This window comes from Mizuhopecten yessoensis, unplaced genomic scaffold (genome assembly GCF_002113885.1).
Source record: "Mizuhopecten yessoensis strain PY_sf001 unplaced genomic scaffold, ASM211388v2 scaffold2137, whole genome shotgun sequence".
In the NCBI taxonomy this organism is placed as follows: domain Eukaryota; kingdom Metazoa; phylum Mollusca; class Bivalvia; order Pectinida; family Pectinidae; genus Mizuhopecten; species Mizuhopecten yessoensis.
The window spans coordinates 322,143-339,433 of record NW_018404396.1 but is presented as its reverse complement, the minus strand read 5'-3'; the positions used below and the strand labels follow the sequence as shown (position 1 = coordinate 339,433).

General features: G+C 35.4%; 1 protein-coding gene across 1 annotated transcript in view; it reads left to right on the top strand.

Annotated features, from left to right (window-relative positions):
* Positions 1–17,291, top strand: part of LOC110445253 (synaptotagmin-7-like) — a 120,306-nt gene that overhangs the window by 79,978 nt on the left and 23,037 nt on the right. The window contains exon 2 of the mRNA XM_021489756.1: positions 17,018–17,170. Coding sequence (XP_021345431.1) covers positions 17,018–17,170 — 153 coding nt within the window. The remainder of the gene's footprint in view (positions 1–17,017; positions 17,171–17,291) is intronic.

Here is a 17,291-nt window from a genome sequence, read left to right as displayed (position 1 = left end):
TGCACGTTCACACTCACCAACATTTATAAACTCAACAACGTGCCACTTCCTTTGACATTTATAAACTCAACAGCGTGCCACTTCCTTTGACATTTATAAACTCAACAGTGTGCAACTTCCTTTGACTTTTAGGCAATCGACAGTTTGCTACTTGCTTTGACTTTTAGGCAATCGACGGTTTGCTACTTGCTTTGACTTTTAGGCAATTGACAGTTTGCTACTTGCTTTGACGTTTACCAAATGAACACTTCCTTTGCCATTTACCAAATTAAACGTTTTCCACTTCCTTTTACATTCATATAAACAACATATTGCCGATCCTGAATTTTCCGCACTAAACAGACTATTTTACGACTTCAGCTGATAAGATCAATAACAGGATGTTTTCAACGAATTCACCGGTAAAATGACAAGCTATTGATTTCTTTTTCATTTAATTCTACTTGTAAGTTCTTATTCTTATCAAGTATATGTATGACGAATTCAGCAATTTTGTCCTATTCATTTATTTTTTTAATTTTAGGCAACCGAAAGCAACGTCAATCGAAACAATGTTTGTTTTGTTTCCTTTTCAATTATCTCATTCGAACATATAGGTTTATTGGAACTTTCTACGATGTTGCGGACTTGCCTTTTATTTATAGAGAGCAACGTCCTTGGACACGTTTTTCATTGCTGGTGCCGGAAAAGTTGTGACACATTCTGATTTGACGCTGAGCGTATTATCCACTTGTGGACAAGGATCCGTGTCATTAGGGTTGAACCGAGGTGAACCGTGCGTAAACGTCACTGAAGCCAGTTATCACATACATCGCCTCAATGAAATTTGTGTAAAGACGATGGTTGGTAATAGAAGCGGGTCCATTGGGACCTTTGTTTATTGGTCATTGTTTTCAACCACCATGTAGATGTGACCATTCCTAGATCTTTGAGCGACCCCAACAATCGAGGTCTGACAGCAAAATTAATCGGATATGCCATTACGCGAGTGTATGCCTTTGTTTTCTAGCCTCAGGTAAGGCACAGCGACATCAAATCTCAGATAATCCCCCGGCAAGCGGAAGGTTGTCCCGGCAAAGTAGCTGTTAATGATGTTGTTTGTTCAATTCCCAGGGCTTCCCGGAAAGTTCTGTGCTAGGCACAATAAATGAACAGAGACATTTTATCTTTTGATCTTGTAATCTTAGATTTAGATTGATGACATTCAATTTAGGAAAAAATCGGTGACGAAAAAGAAACTTAGATTAAATTACCGGTTAAAGAACAAAACAAATATGAATCGGCAGGCAAATGTTCTGTTGCATTTTTTTTTTACATTAGTTGCTATGGTTTCCTGTGAAGATCGTCTGACGTACTAGTTGATGGACGTGCTGTGGCGGTCAATATTGTCCTTGACCTTCTAATTCTATAACGAGATCAAGACAATCGTGAAACGCCTAATAGACCCATTAGGGACTTAAATTCCTTACGTAACGCATCCCACCTGCCGGTAAGAGACACGATCAGAAATCGAGCTTCTAAACACAAGGTTGCATATGCATCATGTATATAGCACAGTGAACATGCCTACACATGGTAATGGTTCTCTATCTGTACAAGAAATACCATCCTTGAATTACGATCCTCTATCGCTTCTGGGCATTCGTTTTGTTTTTGTTACACGAGCAAAATAAAATCCCCAAAAGACCTCTTTAGTAGAAGGAAGGACAAGGAATTGTAATCATCTAGGACAGACTGGTTTTTCCTGTAAACATTTCATTTGTCTGGCGGACATATGGTATGTTCCAGCGTAATTCATTTTGACATACCGTATATATAACTATTTGTGTAAAGGTGCAATCATCTGAATGTGTTTTATGTTCATCCTCTGAGGTACCAGTTGGTGAATTTTCTTAGTCCACGGTGTTTGCCGTAATCGTGATAGTCACTTTTTCTAGAGAGCACATTTTATGATACACACGTTGAAATCAACTAATAATCCGCTATTTTGAAATTCATATAATAAAGGAATTTCACACGACTCCCCTTCTGTTTCAACACTGGTTTTGACCCTTTTTGGTTTCCACCTTTATACCCCCTAGAATCAAGTCAGACCAGTAGCTTGCGAACATAATTATGGTCTTCGAAATGAACTAGTATTAAATAACGAAAATAAATTACGGTGTTAGACATTTAACATTAGCTTCAAAGTTTAAACTGAGGATTACATGGCCAAAGAGGACGCTTAAATTATGATAGATGTTGTCGTTGCTATGTTTAATGACGACGTGGCTATGATTCAAACATGAAGATGACGCCGAAACTACGATAAATGACGTCGATACTATGTAAAAGGATGGCATTGCTATGTAAAGAGATGCTATGGTAAGGACAAAGGTCGTCGTTTCTATGATCGATGACGTCATGGTTATAATAAAGAATGACGTGACTTTGACTGATGACACCGTTTCTATGACAGATGACGTCATGGCTATACTATATGACGCCCTGATATGACAGATGATTCAGTGACTTTGATAGAGGATAACTTGACTACGATAATGGCACTGTCATTTAGATATAGAACCTTGTTTTCATGTTTGATGACGTCGTGTTTATTAAAAAAACGATTAAGCTATGTTGAAGTAACCAATGGCTATATCAAATGGCGCCATAGCTGTGCTAGATCGCCATGGTTATATCAGGACGTCGTGGCTATGCTAGGACGCCGCGGTTATGTATATGACGGGATAATGAAAAGGCTGGATCAACAGATGTGGTGCAGCTTATTAGTAATGGAAAGCTAACTGGGTGTGAAGGGGTCCTCTTAAGCCTCTAATTGAATGTTCACTCCATGAATAGCAGGCACTGCCAATATGGACTCTCATCTTATTTAGTCGCTTAAAGCCTATGACGTCAGACGCCGACTTGATAATAAGACAAAACGACAATACAATAATATGTTATTGCCTTAGCGTCCTCCAGTCACAAACAGCTTATCGCTTCCAGCCAGGGCACGTGTAGGAGAAAGTGTCTGAATTTTACATAATAAAAAGAAAAATACAAATAAAATATGGGTTAGCCGCTTTTTGTATACAGCCAGGATGTTGGTACGTTAACTCTTCCTTGACAGGCGTGTTTCATTTGGTAAGGTTATGAGAAATAGCACATATGTAGATATTAGGTGAAGAATATATACACCCTCTCTTTAGTTGATTATCCTGAATAAGTTGATGTGGGATTATCGCGAAAAAAAGAGAAAAACAATAAACAGCCAGAACCTTAGAACATCTTCAGCAGGCGTGCGTTCACATTTTTGAAGCCTAAGACATCCTCCGGGAGATCTTAAAAAATCTTCTAACGTAATATCAAACCGAGATCGTGCAGCTGGAAAGAGACGTTTACGGTGACGTCATACTACATTGTGAATACAAACCGATGTCCCTCAATGTTCCTCGGCGGCTATGATATGACATGGGTAAACGATTCATTTTAATTTAATTCTTTTTATAATAATTGCAGAGAACTTGGCCTGGTTGACTTGAAATTAATCGTTTAAGAATCGATAATCTGTTGTAGTCTAAAGTTATTTTGAATATGTACCGTTAATACCGATTCGGGATTCTTACACGATGAGCCATCGATTTACAAATAGCCATATCAGGTAGTAAAACGTTTACTTTGTTTCTACGTCGAAAAACTAAACTTATGATACAATATAAATACTTCATTACTTTGTATTGTTGGTAATTGAGAAGTCACTCATACGAAAAGTGTACAAAAATAGCATAATGTGCAATTGTAGACTAGGGGAGACGAGTATTTGATGATGATAAGGTATTGGATATGGTAGAGTAAAAAGTCAATGTATTTATATATTGACATTAAATGCATTGTAAGTTAATTAAATGAAAGAAACATTGGTCTTACAGGATATAGATTTTAAACAGGTTCTGATAGCCAAATTACAAATGCAAAGAATTTTTTTCTCCATTGCAGACATAAGGAAGCATTGTAAACAATATATAAGAAAACATTTCGTTGTTTTGGAACTTTAATTTAATATAGCAAGGTTGAAAACCTACAATATACTGACCAGGTTGTAACGATGAGCACGTATGTAACCATTTAAATAACAAAAATACAGTTGATTCCTAAATGGGCAACCTAGTATCCGAGTGACCACTGGTCTGAGGACGTACGACCTCAGGACCTCACACAGACGTCCACTACTACGCCGACCCTCTGTTGCATCAATTTCAGGAGCCATATGTTTCGCCACTATCGACGAAACTTCTATAAAGACCAGAATTCAGCCCCAAAGCTGCAATTAAAACGCAAAAATACAAGACGGAATCTACTTGGTCTCGAATATGGAATAAAACTCTAAAGTAGGAGATTAAATTGGGCCGATTGATTATTCCTCGATCCCCTCGAGAGACTGTTGACCTGGACTGGTTGACTGTATGACGTACACGTAACAGTTCATTTTATCTGTCGGTCTGGTAAGAAGGTGTGGTTTTATTATTGTTGTTCAGATAACTCCAAGTAGTACTCAGTCACACCCTTTATATTTCACAATGCAAATATCAATGTTATTGAGCGTTTGCCGAACGTTTGCTGTACACGTCATCACCAGAAGTTTAAACAAATAATATTTCAGTGACATTAAAACCTTTCATGTGTTAATATTTCACGTCGGGTAGTGATTCATTTGATTCGGAAAATTACATTTTGTAAAAATGTAGAACCATCAAATATTTGTTACTTTCAAAATAGATATGCCTCAAAAACCTTGAGTGTTTGATAGACATTAACTTTAGAGCAGTGTACTTGTTGGATACCTTGTAAGTCGCTACAGAACACAGTACAATGTACAAAAGCATTATCCTCAATAAGGTAAAGGCTTGTTACCATGGAGTTACCTACATATCTGTATTTATAACCCGATAGTCTATCTTAACTGATGAACAGGGGCAGTGATTTGTCCCTGGATAATACAGATATGATCAAATTTTATGTATCATTATTATGTGAGAATAAGACTTAGCCTCATCTGAACCAACATGAGTAATTCCGGTGTACTGGACTTACCATATCCAATTCGAGTCTATTTCCAGTCGAAACCACGTGGAAAGGACACGTGATCATGACGTGTCCTTTTTCCAATCATTATTTATTATTTTATAATCGCCAAGTAATGGTGTCGATTTCAGCCCTGGCGCGAAATTGCCGCTAAATCTCAATACTGCTTAATGCTGATTTCTCCCAGACGAACGCTATTGATTTTGGAAAATTGCTTATATTCCGACTGATCATATATATTTTGCAAATCGAATTCATTTATGAAACAAGTGTGGCTTTAAATTGTAAGAACGTACTACAGGAGGTCATTCAAATAAAGATTCGCAATTATGTTAAACCAATGACATCATTTCGTTATCATTCACAATCATAAATAACGCAATTGTGTTACGTGCCGTATCATCGGTCAACTGTCCTGAATTTTATGGACTTACCCCTAATATAACGTAAACACGATATTTCAAGCGCTTTCTTCATTACAGATCATAATACACTATTTACAGGCATATCAATATATACAGATTTGTGCAGATACGCAGCCATTACGAGCTCTGAGACTTATTGCTTAAACTGCAATTGCTATGAAGTCCCTAATCGAGTTCTGGAATTTCTTTAACAGCGTTCCTTTTTTTATTATCTTTCTTCCACCATTTGAAGTCCGAACGTTTCCCCAGAGATTACTTGCCGGATGCTAATGAAACTTCACAGGCAAATTGATATGTGTGTGTAGATGTGCTCATCGTATTGTTTTTCCGGTCTGAATTCAAATATTACCTCTTACTTTCTGATACATATTTGGCTATAAGTTATGTTCTATTTACAACAGATGTTTTTTTGTGACTGTGCAAAAGACTGAAATAAATAAGGCCAACTTTTCCCGCAAAATAGTAGGTGTTCATTTTTGATTTGTAAAAACTTAGATAATGTCTCATTTCAAGCAAATTATAGTTTGTAGGTGTATTTTAGCATGATGCACTTTTTCACAACTTCTTTTCACCTGTTAAACTTTCAGCAGTTGATTTCAGACATTTGGTACGTGAGTGAATCATGGCACTGCGAAATCTGTAACGACTTCCGTTTAACTGTTAAATAAGATGGCTGACGTTAACTTGATTCTGATTCTTCGTTTAAATGATGTACGATTTGGCTCAAATTTGGTATGTAGCTATACCATGATTTAACAACATATTCCTGATGGAATATTTACGACTATTAGGTTACGGTCCCTGTTGGTGCTACCGAAAGGGATTTTAAGTTTGCCCACACGCATTTCGTCTTCCGTCCGTCTTTCCATCATAAATGTTTGTCTAGTGTATGTCTTTATTTTCAGTTAAAACATTTAGTATGTCCCTTGAATTATTGAACTAAATATAGTTAAAGAGATCATAATGACCTCTATTTTGAATTATTTAAAACAAATCGTCCATATCGCTAATACTTGCTTTTTGCTACAGAACCGTTCGCTCTTCAGAGGATGTCAATAAGGGTGCAGTTCAGTAAATAAAGACATCATTACTAATTGGGACAATGAATTTGGTCGCAAGACAATTTCAAAAGGACCGGCCAAGATGGATATAGCAACTAGGTCAAAATGGCGTGGTGATGAATAAAAGCCATAACAGATCATCGACAGAGACACACACAATGTGTCTTCTGATCTGAATTCCTTTCAAAGAATGTCTGAATATCACTCTTATCATATCTGGTTACATAAACTGCCGTTTGATGTTGCATGGTTCTTTGTCTAAGGTAGAAACAACTATGATCATTCCTTAATAACTACTCGAGCAAAGACACGAGAATGCCGAAAGAACCGTTTTACAAGTAAATGCATTTAGAGGTAGATTCACATTGGAGGACTGTTGGAGCTGACTCAGGTCAATATTAATAAGCGTCTAAAAAGAAATTCCCTTGGAAAGTGGCTCTGGAATTGTGTCCATAGGTACCTGAGAGAGATTCACACTGGAGGGTTGTTGGAGGTGAGATTCACAATGGAAGGCTGTTCGAGTTTTACTTTAGTAACAGTGTCTTTAAGTGTCTATAAAGTCTAAAGAGAGGTTCACAATGAAGGCTTTTGGAGAGTGACTCTGGTAATTGTGTCGATAGGTGCCGTAAGAGACGGTTTACAGTAAAGGCATGTTAAAGAGTGAATCTGGATACTGGGTCTAATAAACACTCACATGCTCTAATCAATGACCAGTGAACAGTTCTACGTTGAAGATAAAACTACTTGTAATTGATGAGGAAACAAACCAATTACGCGCCCTAACGACAGTGTAGCCGTATTTATTTACTAGTCAGCGCTGCCTCTGTAGCAGCTATTGATTTTTATTCTTGAAAAACTACATTCATTCATTTCCGCTGAATCTTTAACTTTAGTATTGGCTGTATCCATAGCAGTTTTGCGACTTGGGTAGGAGGGGCTCTATTCATGAGGTTGTAAAGAAAAGGGAAATACATTTGAATGCATGCAAAGTGGATGTCCGGTTCACTGGCAGTTCACAAAGAATTTATAAATACCAAAATATTTTTAAAATGTTATCCGTCGTTAAACCATCAAAATCTCAAAAGCGAATAAAAATTATTGCAACATTTTAATAAAACACTTCAAAACAAATACCTGCGTTAAACAAATTTTAATCACATTTTCAAAACATAAATGCGTTTTTACACTTTTTCTAATTAATTGGCTTTAATTGAAAATTAATATGAATATAAAAACGAAGTAAGGAAACAAATGTTTTAATTTTTTGATTTATACCAAACGAAATCTGTACTAATAGTTGAAATGTTAATTTGTTCATGTAGATACCTATTTAGAAAACATACCAAATCAATTTTGCAAACAATGTGTCGTTAAGTATACAATTGTCATGTGCATTCCTTTTTACATTAAAAAAAAGTTAGCTTTTTCTCGTATCTCTGTAGTTGTTTCTGTCAAAAAAAGCATTTCTAAAACTGTGAGGGGGCAGTGAGTGTTCATGGAATTAGGTCAAAGCAAAACGTTGGAATTCAGCTTTTGAAAAAGCGAGATAAAAATGTCTTGACTGGTTTCCGCTTCATCAAAATCAAATTGGTGTATACTTCCTTTCACAGCTGTCGGACTGACAGTAAATAGCTACAGCCATATATTTCCTTTCACATCGTTCGGAGTAATAACTTATAGCTAACAGCCATATTCTTCCTTTAACACCGTTCGGTGTAATAGCTAATAGCTACAGCCATACATTTCCTTTAACATAGTCCAATGTAATAGCGAATAGGTACAGCCATATTCTTCCTTTAACATCGTCCGATGTAATAGCTTATAGCGACAGTCATATGTTTCATTTAACACCGTCAGGTGTAATAGCTTATAGCGACAGTCATATATTTCCTTTAACACCGTCCGGTGTAATAGCTTATAGTGACAACCATATACTTCCCTTAACACCGTCAGGTGTAATAGCGAATAGGTACAGTCATATTCTTCCCTTACCGTCCGATATAATAGCTGATAGCGACAGTCATATGTTTCCTTTATCACCGTCCGGTGTAATAGCTTATAGCGACAACCATATACTTCCTTTAACACCGTCCGGTGTAATAGCTTATAGCGACAGTCATATATTACCTTTAACACCGTCCGGTGTAATAGCTGATAGCGACAGTCATATATTTCCTTTAACACTGTCCGGTGTAATAGCAATCGACAGCCATATACTTCCCGTCCGGTGTACTAGCTTATAGTTACTTCCTTAAACACCGTCCGGTGTAAAAGCTTATAGCGACAGTCATATATTTATCTTAACACCGTCCGGTTTAAATTTAATAGCTAATAGCTACATCCATATATTTCCTTTAACATTGTTTAGAGTAATAGGCGATAATGCAGTCAAATAATCCTTTTAACATCGTTTGGAGTAATAAGTTATAGAAACAGCCATATGTGTTTGTTAACAGTTGTCTAAATAATAGGTAATAATACAGTCATATATTCCTTAAACATTGTTTCGAGTAATAGGTAATAGCGACAATCATATATTTCGTTTAGCAGCTGTCGGAGAAATAGGTGACAATACTGTTATATATTTCCTTTTACATTGTTTTCAGTAATAGGTAATAGCGACAATCACATATTTCCTTTAACAGCTGTCTGAGAAATAGGTAATAGCATTAGCTATATATTTCCTTTAACAGCTGTCGGGGAAATAGGTGACAATACAGTTATAAATTTCTTTTTACATTGTTTGCATTAATAGGTAATAGCGACAATCATATATTTCGTTTAGCAGCTGTCGGAGAAATAGGTGACAATACTGTTATATATTTCCTTTTACATTGTTTGCATTAATAGGTAATCGCGACAATCATATATTTCCTTCAGCAGCTGTCGGAGAAATAGGTGACAATACAGTTATATATTTCCTTTTACATTGTTTGCAGTAATAGGTAATAGCGACAATCATATATTTCCTTTAGCAGCTGTCGGAGAAATAGGTGACAATACAGTTATATATTTCCTTTTACATTGTTTGCAGTAATGGGTAATAGCGACAATCATACAATTTCTTTAACAGCTGTCGGAGAAATAGGTAATAGCATTAGCTATATATTTCCTTTAACAGCTGTCGTAGTAATAGGTAATAGCATTAGCTATATATTTCCTTTAACAGCTGTCGGAGTAATAGGTGATAACGACAGTAACACTTATCGGAGTAATGGGTTATAGCGACAGCCATATTTCTGCTTTAACATCGTTTAGAGTAATAGCTAATAACACATACACATTTCCTTTAACATCATTCGGTATAATAGACAATAGCGTCAACCACATATTTTCTTTAACATCATTCCTAGAAATAGATAGTTGTTGTCAATTCAAATACACAAACAATTTGGAAAAAGTTTCTATGAAGCTGCAAGCCAACATAAACTTTAATGCAGGTGAATCAGGTCACTTCCGCCTTTTGTACATTGGATTTCCCTGGGCTGCGACTTCCGGTGATCAAGAATTTCTAATAGCTTCAGTTGTTTCATAAATAAAGCCGTGAAAAGGGCATAATGACAGTTGTTAATTGACAATAAACTGGTTCATTGTTGACAATATTTGATGTTGTCGATATCAGATCAAACAGGCATGTTTATCTTTGTACAAGTACAATATTTATTTATTTTTGTCTTTATTTCTTGTGACGTGCCCCGTGACTTCCTAGTGAGATAACATCAGTCCACATGTCAACCTGTGAAACAGCAATCAACAAATACAACGGATTTTGTAATTTAGGTAAAATTGTAAATGTTTTAAGGAACACTATGGAATATCCAGTACACGTACTATATATGCACGGTAGTCTAGTGGCAGGACGCCGGGCTCGTGACCCAAGAGTTGCGGGTTCGAGTCACGTCACGCCACTGTGTTGTATCTTTGAACAAGATACTTTACTCCGCTTATTCCAGTCTACTAAGCTGAATGCTAGCTATGAGCGGCGAACTGGCAGCTCTGGTTGTATGTCCCCAGGGAGTTTAGAATGATATTGGCTGGTTGCAAAGGCCCTATAACCACGGATTATAATTTGTGAACCACCTTGAGACGACCTCCGGACTAGGTTGTGATAAAGCAGTATATACGAACCTGGAATTATCATTAATAGACAGACGGTTTTCCTATTCTGTTAATGCAATCAGTGATAGTACCGGTTATATATACTATCTGGCCAACAATGTTAGATCTATGAAACATAGCAGTTTAAATATTGAGGGCCTATGACTTATTGGTGTACACGTCTGTAATGAGGTACCTTACCGGGAGCCTTTTTACAAACGATTAGCTTTACTAATACTCAGAATTTGCATCAAAGTAGTGTTATATAATAATAAAATAAAACAAAAAAACCCAGTTCCAAGTGGATAATCAAGCAAACTTCGTTCAAAAAACAAAGGTAATCCAGTGAACTCCATTTCCAGAGGTTAGTTCTGTCAACTCCATTCTCAGTAAGTTGTCCAGCTTATTTTATTCCAAGTAGTTCGCCCAACCAACGTCTCAGCAATGTGACTGAATAACTAGGAACTCTTGTATAGAATAAAACCCATCCTCTTCTCTAGAACAAGGCTAATCTGTCCCTAAGGACACTAATAGGAGGTCATAGTACTGATGACGCTGTAATCCATTTTGTCATAACTAAAAAAGGTTCAGCTATTCGAATTTATCCATTTAAAATGACTCTAAAAGCAAGACCATCAAATGATATAATTAATATTGTGACCACATTCTATTTGTATTCATGACGTAAAACGTATACAGAAGTAAAACCTATTCTTACTAGTGACATGCGTTATATAGAATACACCAACATGAGTATACGTGTCGGTAGGTTATACACAATGTGATCCTATCCTACTTTACTGCCACCAAGAAAGTTTGACAATTACCGGTGGCCACATTTAAAGAGAAATCGTCAAAAATAATGGTGTTCTAGACCAAAATGTTCTTCGGACACCAACCTTGCAATTCCTGTAACTATTGGATACGAGACTTATTCACACACCCACTATACGTAGTCTTATATAAAGAGACAATGCTATTGATGTTTAAAGTCGATACCTGTGTGTTCAAATATGGGCCGTTAGGCCACACGTTGTCGAAGGCTTTTGCAATACAAATAATTTAGTTTTATTATAAAAAAAGCATATAAAGCATATTTGTAGTCTAAGTAGGAAACCCTACAAAAGTGTTATACTGCTGACATTCTTTAGAAATCCAGATTCGCTATAAAGATGTAAGTCTACTCCATTATTCTTCCAAAATGATTGGAAGTAAGAAAACAGCACAATTACTTTTAGATATCACATTGTGTGCGTTTATATAATGTACAAACCTTTTGTTGACAAAGGTGGACCATATTCTTACTAGTGAAAATGGGTTATACTGAATACACAAACACCAGTAAACATGTCATTAACACACACAACCATTAGTTCATACCACGCTGCTTTGCCTACAGGAAGTTTCTTAAATACCCTGGACCTCATTTCAAGTGCAATCATCAAAACAGTGGTGTTCTAGGCTATGATTGCCATAGTGTTCCTTAAATACTGTTAAGAGATGCAACATCATGATTAGTCGTGACTTGATTAGTGGAACTGGAATAATGAAATTTGATTGTATAGGATATTAAGTTATCATAAGATAATAAGACATTTACTATATTAGTTTGTTCGTCTCTTATACCTGTGCTTAAATCCATACTAATATATGTATGTGTCCCCCTGGAAAGTAAAGTTAGAGCGTTACTCATTGTTCCCAACAACGAATGACTGTCCAAATTTACTCTGCCTTAAGATATTGATATATGCGACATAATTGTTAATTATCGCCCCAAATTGATTCAAATGTCATGCTTATACACAATATTTGTGTTAGGATGTTTGTAACGTCTACTAATGACATTGCTGTGCCATACATGTGTTGTTGAACGACGGATGTAGAATTCAGGAAGTAATTTAGAGTCCAAACCACAGTTCTTTTAGTTGACATATTAACAATATGATCAAAGCTGGTCATGGTTGAATTTAGTACAACATGAAAGTATTTGTCTGAACGTTTTGTAATCATCGTGATTGAAATCAGCAAACAATTATTTCTTTTTATTGTATAAAACCAGCGAGTATTGTTATGGGGAAGTTGCCAAAATGTAAAGACTGTTCCAAAAAGTGTACATTCTGTAACAGCCAGCCGATGGACCACTTGCATAGATACAAGTTAATTATCGACACCGGTGGTACATGTATATGACTATTGATATGAAACTAATGAATAATTGTGAAATAGTTTTCTGTTTTGGTCAAGTAATGACGACAAAAGAAATCACATTAAGGGCAGTCTATCTTTTTAATTTATACACCACCATTCAAGGGCTAGTTTTGTTATCATTTTACAAAATAACTAACGCATTCTTTAATACTTATCAATAGCAGAAACATTGATAATTACATTTTAAACTGAAAGCTCTTCATCTCAACTAGAATAAAGTCACTCTCTCGTAATCAAATCATGCAAACAATAATGTAATCAATCTCTCTATTTGGTTCCCAAATTTTGTCTCATAGCATTTGGAAAACGCGCTCTGACACTGTAACTCTGCCTAGGAGACCGCATTGAGATTACATATAGTACATGTATTGTTTCTGTACTTAAAGAAAGATTTCACTGAACAAGGGGGCATCACTCCCATACATATGATATCGCATATTTTTGATCTCTCCGTTACACATAAGACTGATTTAGTTTATACGTGATCGGGTGCCACAGTTACTGTATGGAATTTGACATATTTTCAAAAGGTGAATGTATTTTGAGTTCGTATAGGTCGAACACCGACTATGAAATATATATGGAATACACAAGCAAACACAGCAGTAATATAGATGTAATCGAAGAACTCGCATTACATATACTACCTAGGTGTCGCTACTGTTAGACTTTATATGATCAGATGACAACCATATTCTCGTTATTCCGTTCAGACAGTGTTGCTCGTTATGTTTTGTAGCTACAGTATATAACTCCCGTTCAATACTACCCTTCGTGGGAACGAAACAAATGCCAATATCTGTGTGATTTGATAGCTATATAGCTTACATACATTGTAAAATGTTATAAAGATAATTAATACCTGTGGAAGTGTTTTGTGTGTGATATGAGAAGTGTGAATGTATTTGTATTTCAGTTATGTTAATTAAGAAGGAGTTCATCCCTTTGATTTTTTTTGTTCATAATTTTCATTTCAAAATTGATGCATTAATTAAATCAAATAAAAATAACAGAATCCGTTAATTTAGCCACCGCTGGAGAGAATTTATATAGGCTTTGCCTGTTATTCCATCCAATTGACTTGTATCAACTTTGTCAATAAATTTGTTGAAATGAACGAGACAAAGAACGTTCCGCTTATCTGTCATTATGAAATATATTTTGTCCATCGGAATTATGTCTACAAATATTTTAATTCCCCTTCAAAATATAAAATGGCATCCTATATTTGGATAACGGTTTCACTACACGTAAGGTTGTTAAGCTTCTCTACACAGCTGAATGTTATAGTATGTTTTTAATGTATCAGATACCGCCGATTCCATGTCGTTTATGTTTGTAGTCTGATTTTTTCAGATACTGCAGACTCTACTTTGTTGCCAAAGATACGTGGGTAAAATAAAAACAAAAGACTGGAAACGGAAATGCAAGACACTTTGCTATTCTCGTGGGAACAATGCTATAGTTACCTGTTTAGATATACAATGTTATAGTTACCTGTATAGAGATATAATGTACGGGCAATTTTACAACATACCGTGTTTACAGACAATGTTATAGCTACCTGTATAGAGATACAATATACAGACAATTTACCAACATACCATGTTTACAGACAATGTTATAGCTACCTGTATAGAGTTATAATGTACTGACAATTTAACTACATACCATGTTTAGAGACAATGTTATAGTTACCTGTATAGAAATACAATGTACAGACAATGTTATAGCTACCTGTATAGAGATACAATGTACGGGCAATTTAACAACATACCATATTTAGAGACAATGTTTTAGTTACCTGTATAGAAATACAATGTACTGACAATTTAACAACATACCATGTTTAGAGACAATGTTATAGCTACCTGTATAGAGTTATAATGTACTGACAATTTAACTACATACCATGTTTAGAGACAATGTTATAGTTACCTGTAAAGAAATACAATGTACTGACAATGTTATATAGTTAACTGTATAGAAATACAATGTGCAGACAATGTTATAGTTACCTGTATAGAGTTATAATATACAGACAATGTTATAGTTTCCTGTATAGAGATACAATGTACAGACAATTTAACAACATACCATGTTTAGAGACAATGTTATAGTTACATGTATAGAAATACAATGTACAGACAATGTTGTATAGTTACCTGTATAGAAATACAATGTACAGACAATGTTATATAGTTACCTGTATAGAAATACAATGTACAGAAAATGTTATAGTTACCTGTATAGAAATTCAATGTACAGACAATGTTATATAGTTACCTGTATAGAAATACAATGTGCACACAATGTTATAGTTACCTGTATAGAGTTATAATATACAGACAATGTTATAGTTACCTGTATAGAGATACAATGTACAGACAATTTAACAACATACCATGTTTAGAGACAATGTTATAGTTACCTGTAAAGAAATACAATGTACTGACAATGTTATATAGTTACCTGTATAGAAATACAATGTGCAGACAATGTTATAGTTACCTGTATAGAGATATAATGTACTGACAATTTAACAACATACCATGTTTAGAGACAATGTTATAGCTACCTGTATAGAGATACAATGTACAGACAATGTTTAGTTACCTGTATAGAGATATAATGTACTGACAATTTAACAACATACTATGTTTAAAGACGATGTTATAGTTACCTGTATAAGGATATAATGTACTGACAATTTAACAACATACAATGTACAGACAATGTTATAGCTACCTGTATAGAGATACAATGTACAGACAATTTAACAACATACCATGTTTAGAGACAATGTTATAGCTACCTGTATAGAAATACAATATACAGACAATGTTATAGCTACCTGTATAGAGATATAATGTACAGACAATTTAACAACATACCATGTTTAGAGACAATGTTATGGTAACATGTAAAGAAATACAATGTAGTGACAATTTAACAACATACCATGTTTAGAGACAATGTTATGGTAACATGTAAAGAAATACAATGTAGTGACAATTTAACAACATACAATATACAGACAATGTTATCGCTACCTGTATAGAGATACAAGGTACTGACAATTTAACAACATACCATGTTTATAGACAATGTTATAGCTACCTGTTTAGAGATATAATGTACAGACAATTTAACAACATCCCATGTTTAGAGACAATGTTATGGTAACATGTAAAGAAATACAATGTAGTGACAATTTAACAACATACCATGTTAAGAGACAATGTTTAAGTGACCTGTATAGAGATTCACTGTTATAGCTTCTGTATCGAGATGCACATCCTTGACATCCAGGGGTTACGCTCACTTTCGCTCTCTGCACCCCTGGAATATGTCATAGAAAAATTGGAGGCTCGGTGTGCACCACCTTGTTTTGATATACACCCAAAGAATCTTGCGGTCACGTAACGGTAAAAAATGACAGGCTTTGAAGTCGGGCGTCTCTCCTTTGTAATCATCAAAGGACAGGTACATATGTATCAGCCTAGTATTTTTTTCCTGAGACCAATCAAACAGCTTTTTTCGTGCCTTCAATTTTGCCATGACATATTATAGGGGTGTAGAGAGCGTAAGTGAGTATCGAGGATGCGAGATGCAATGTAAAGACAATTTTATAACATTCCATGTTAAGAGACAATGTTTTAGTTACTGTATAGAGATACAATGTACGGGCAACATATCGCGTATGAACGGTGACTCCATGTATACAGTATATATTGCTGATGCCCGTTATCGGTGTCTATTTCTGCTGTTATATATTAACAGAAGTCACCATTCTTCGTATTGGTTTATTATTCATCAAATGAAGATTCACTATTTTTAATTTACCAACACACTTATTATAAACAACATGTTTACTCTACCGTCTTATTTGTGGCGCCAATAAAACAAGCTTCATACTCTAAACATATTTCCAAGTTGATGTAAAATATAATGTTAACATGCAAAGACATAGTGTATTATTCAAAAGTAAGAGACACGATGTAGCATTGTAAACACAGTATGCATACATTTAAAGATTTATCAATTACATACATGTACATACTGTACGTATAGAGATCTAGACATAATGCATTTATATTATAGATGCAGTGTATTATATGGATATAGACATTATTTAAGTCGTTCCCTCTTTATTTACAGTACCGACGTACGAGGTTGCAGCCATTATCACAGCACTGGTGAGCACTGCCCTCGTGCTGTTCGTCGGTCTATTCGTTTGCTGGAAGTATCCGTTCTGTCGCTCCAGGACGTTCTGGGACAAACACGCAAAGAAACTCGTCAGGAAACTATACAGTAAGTAACTATCTCTGTGGTAGCTACTGATGCTGTTATCAGCTTCACTAGCGATCAGCTTTGTGTTTTGATTCCTTCTAACAAAGCAAATATATGTTGCCCTAATATTACATGGAATTCA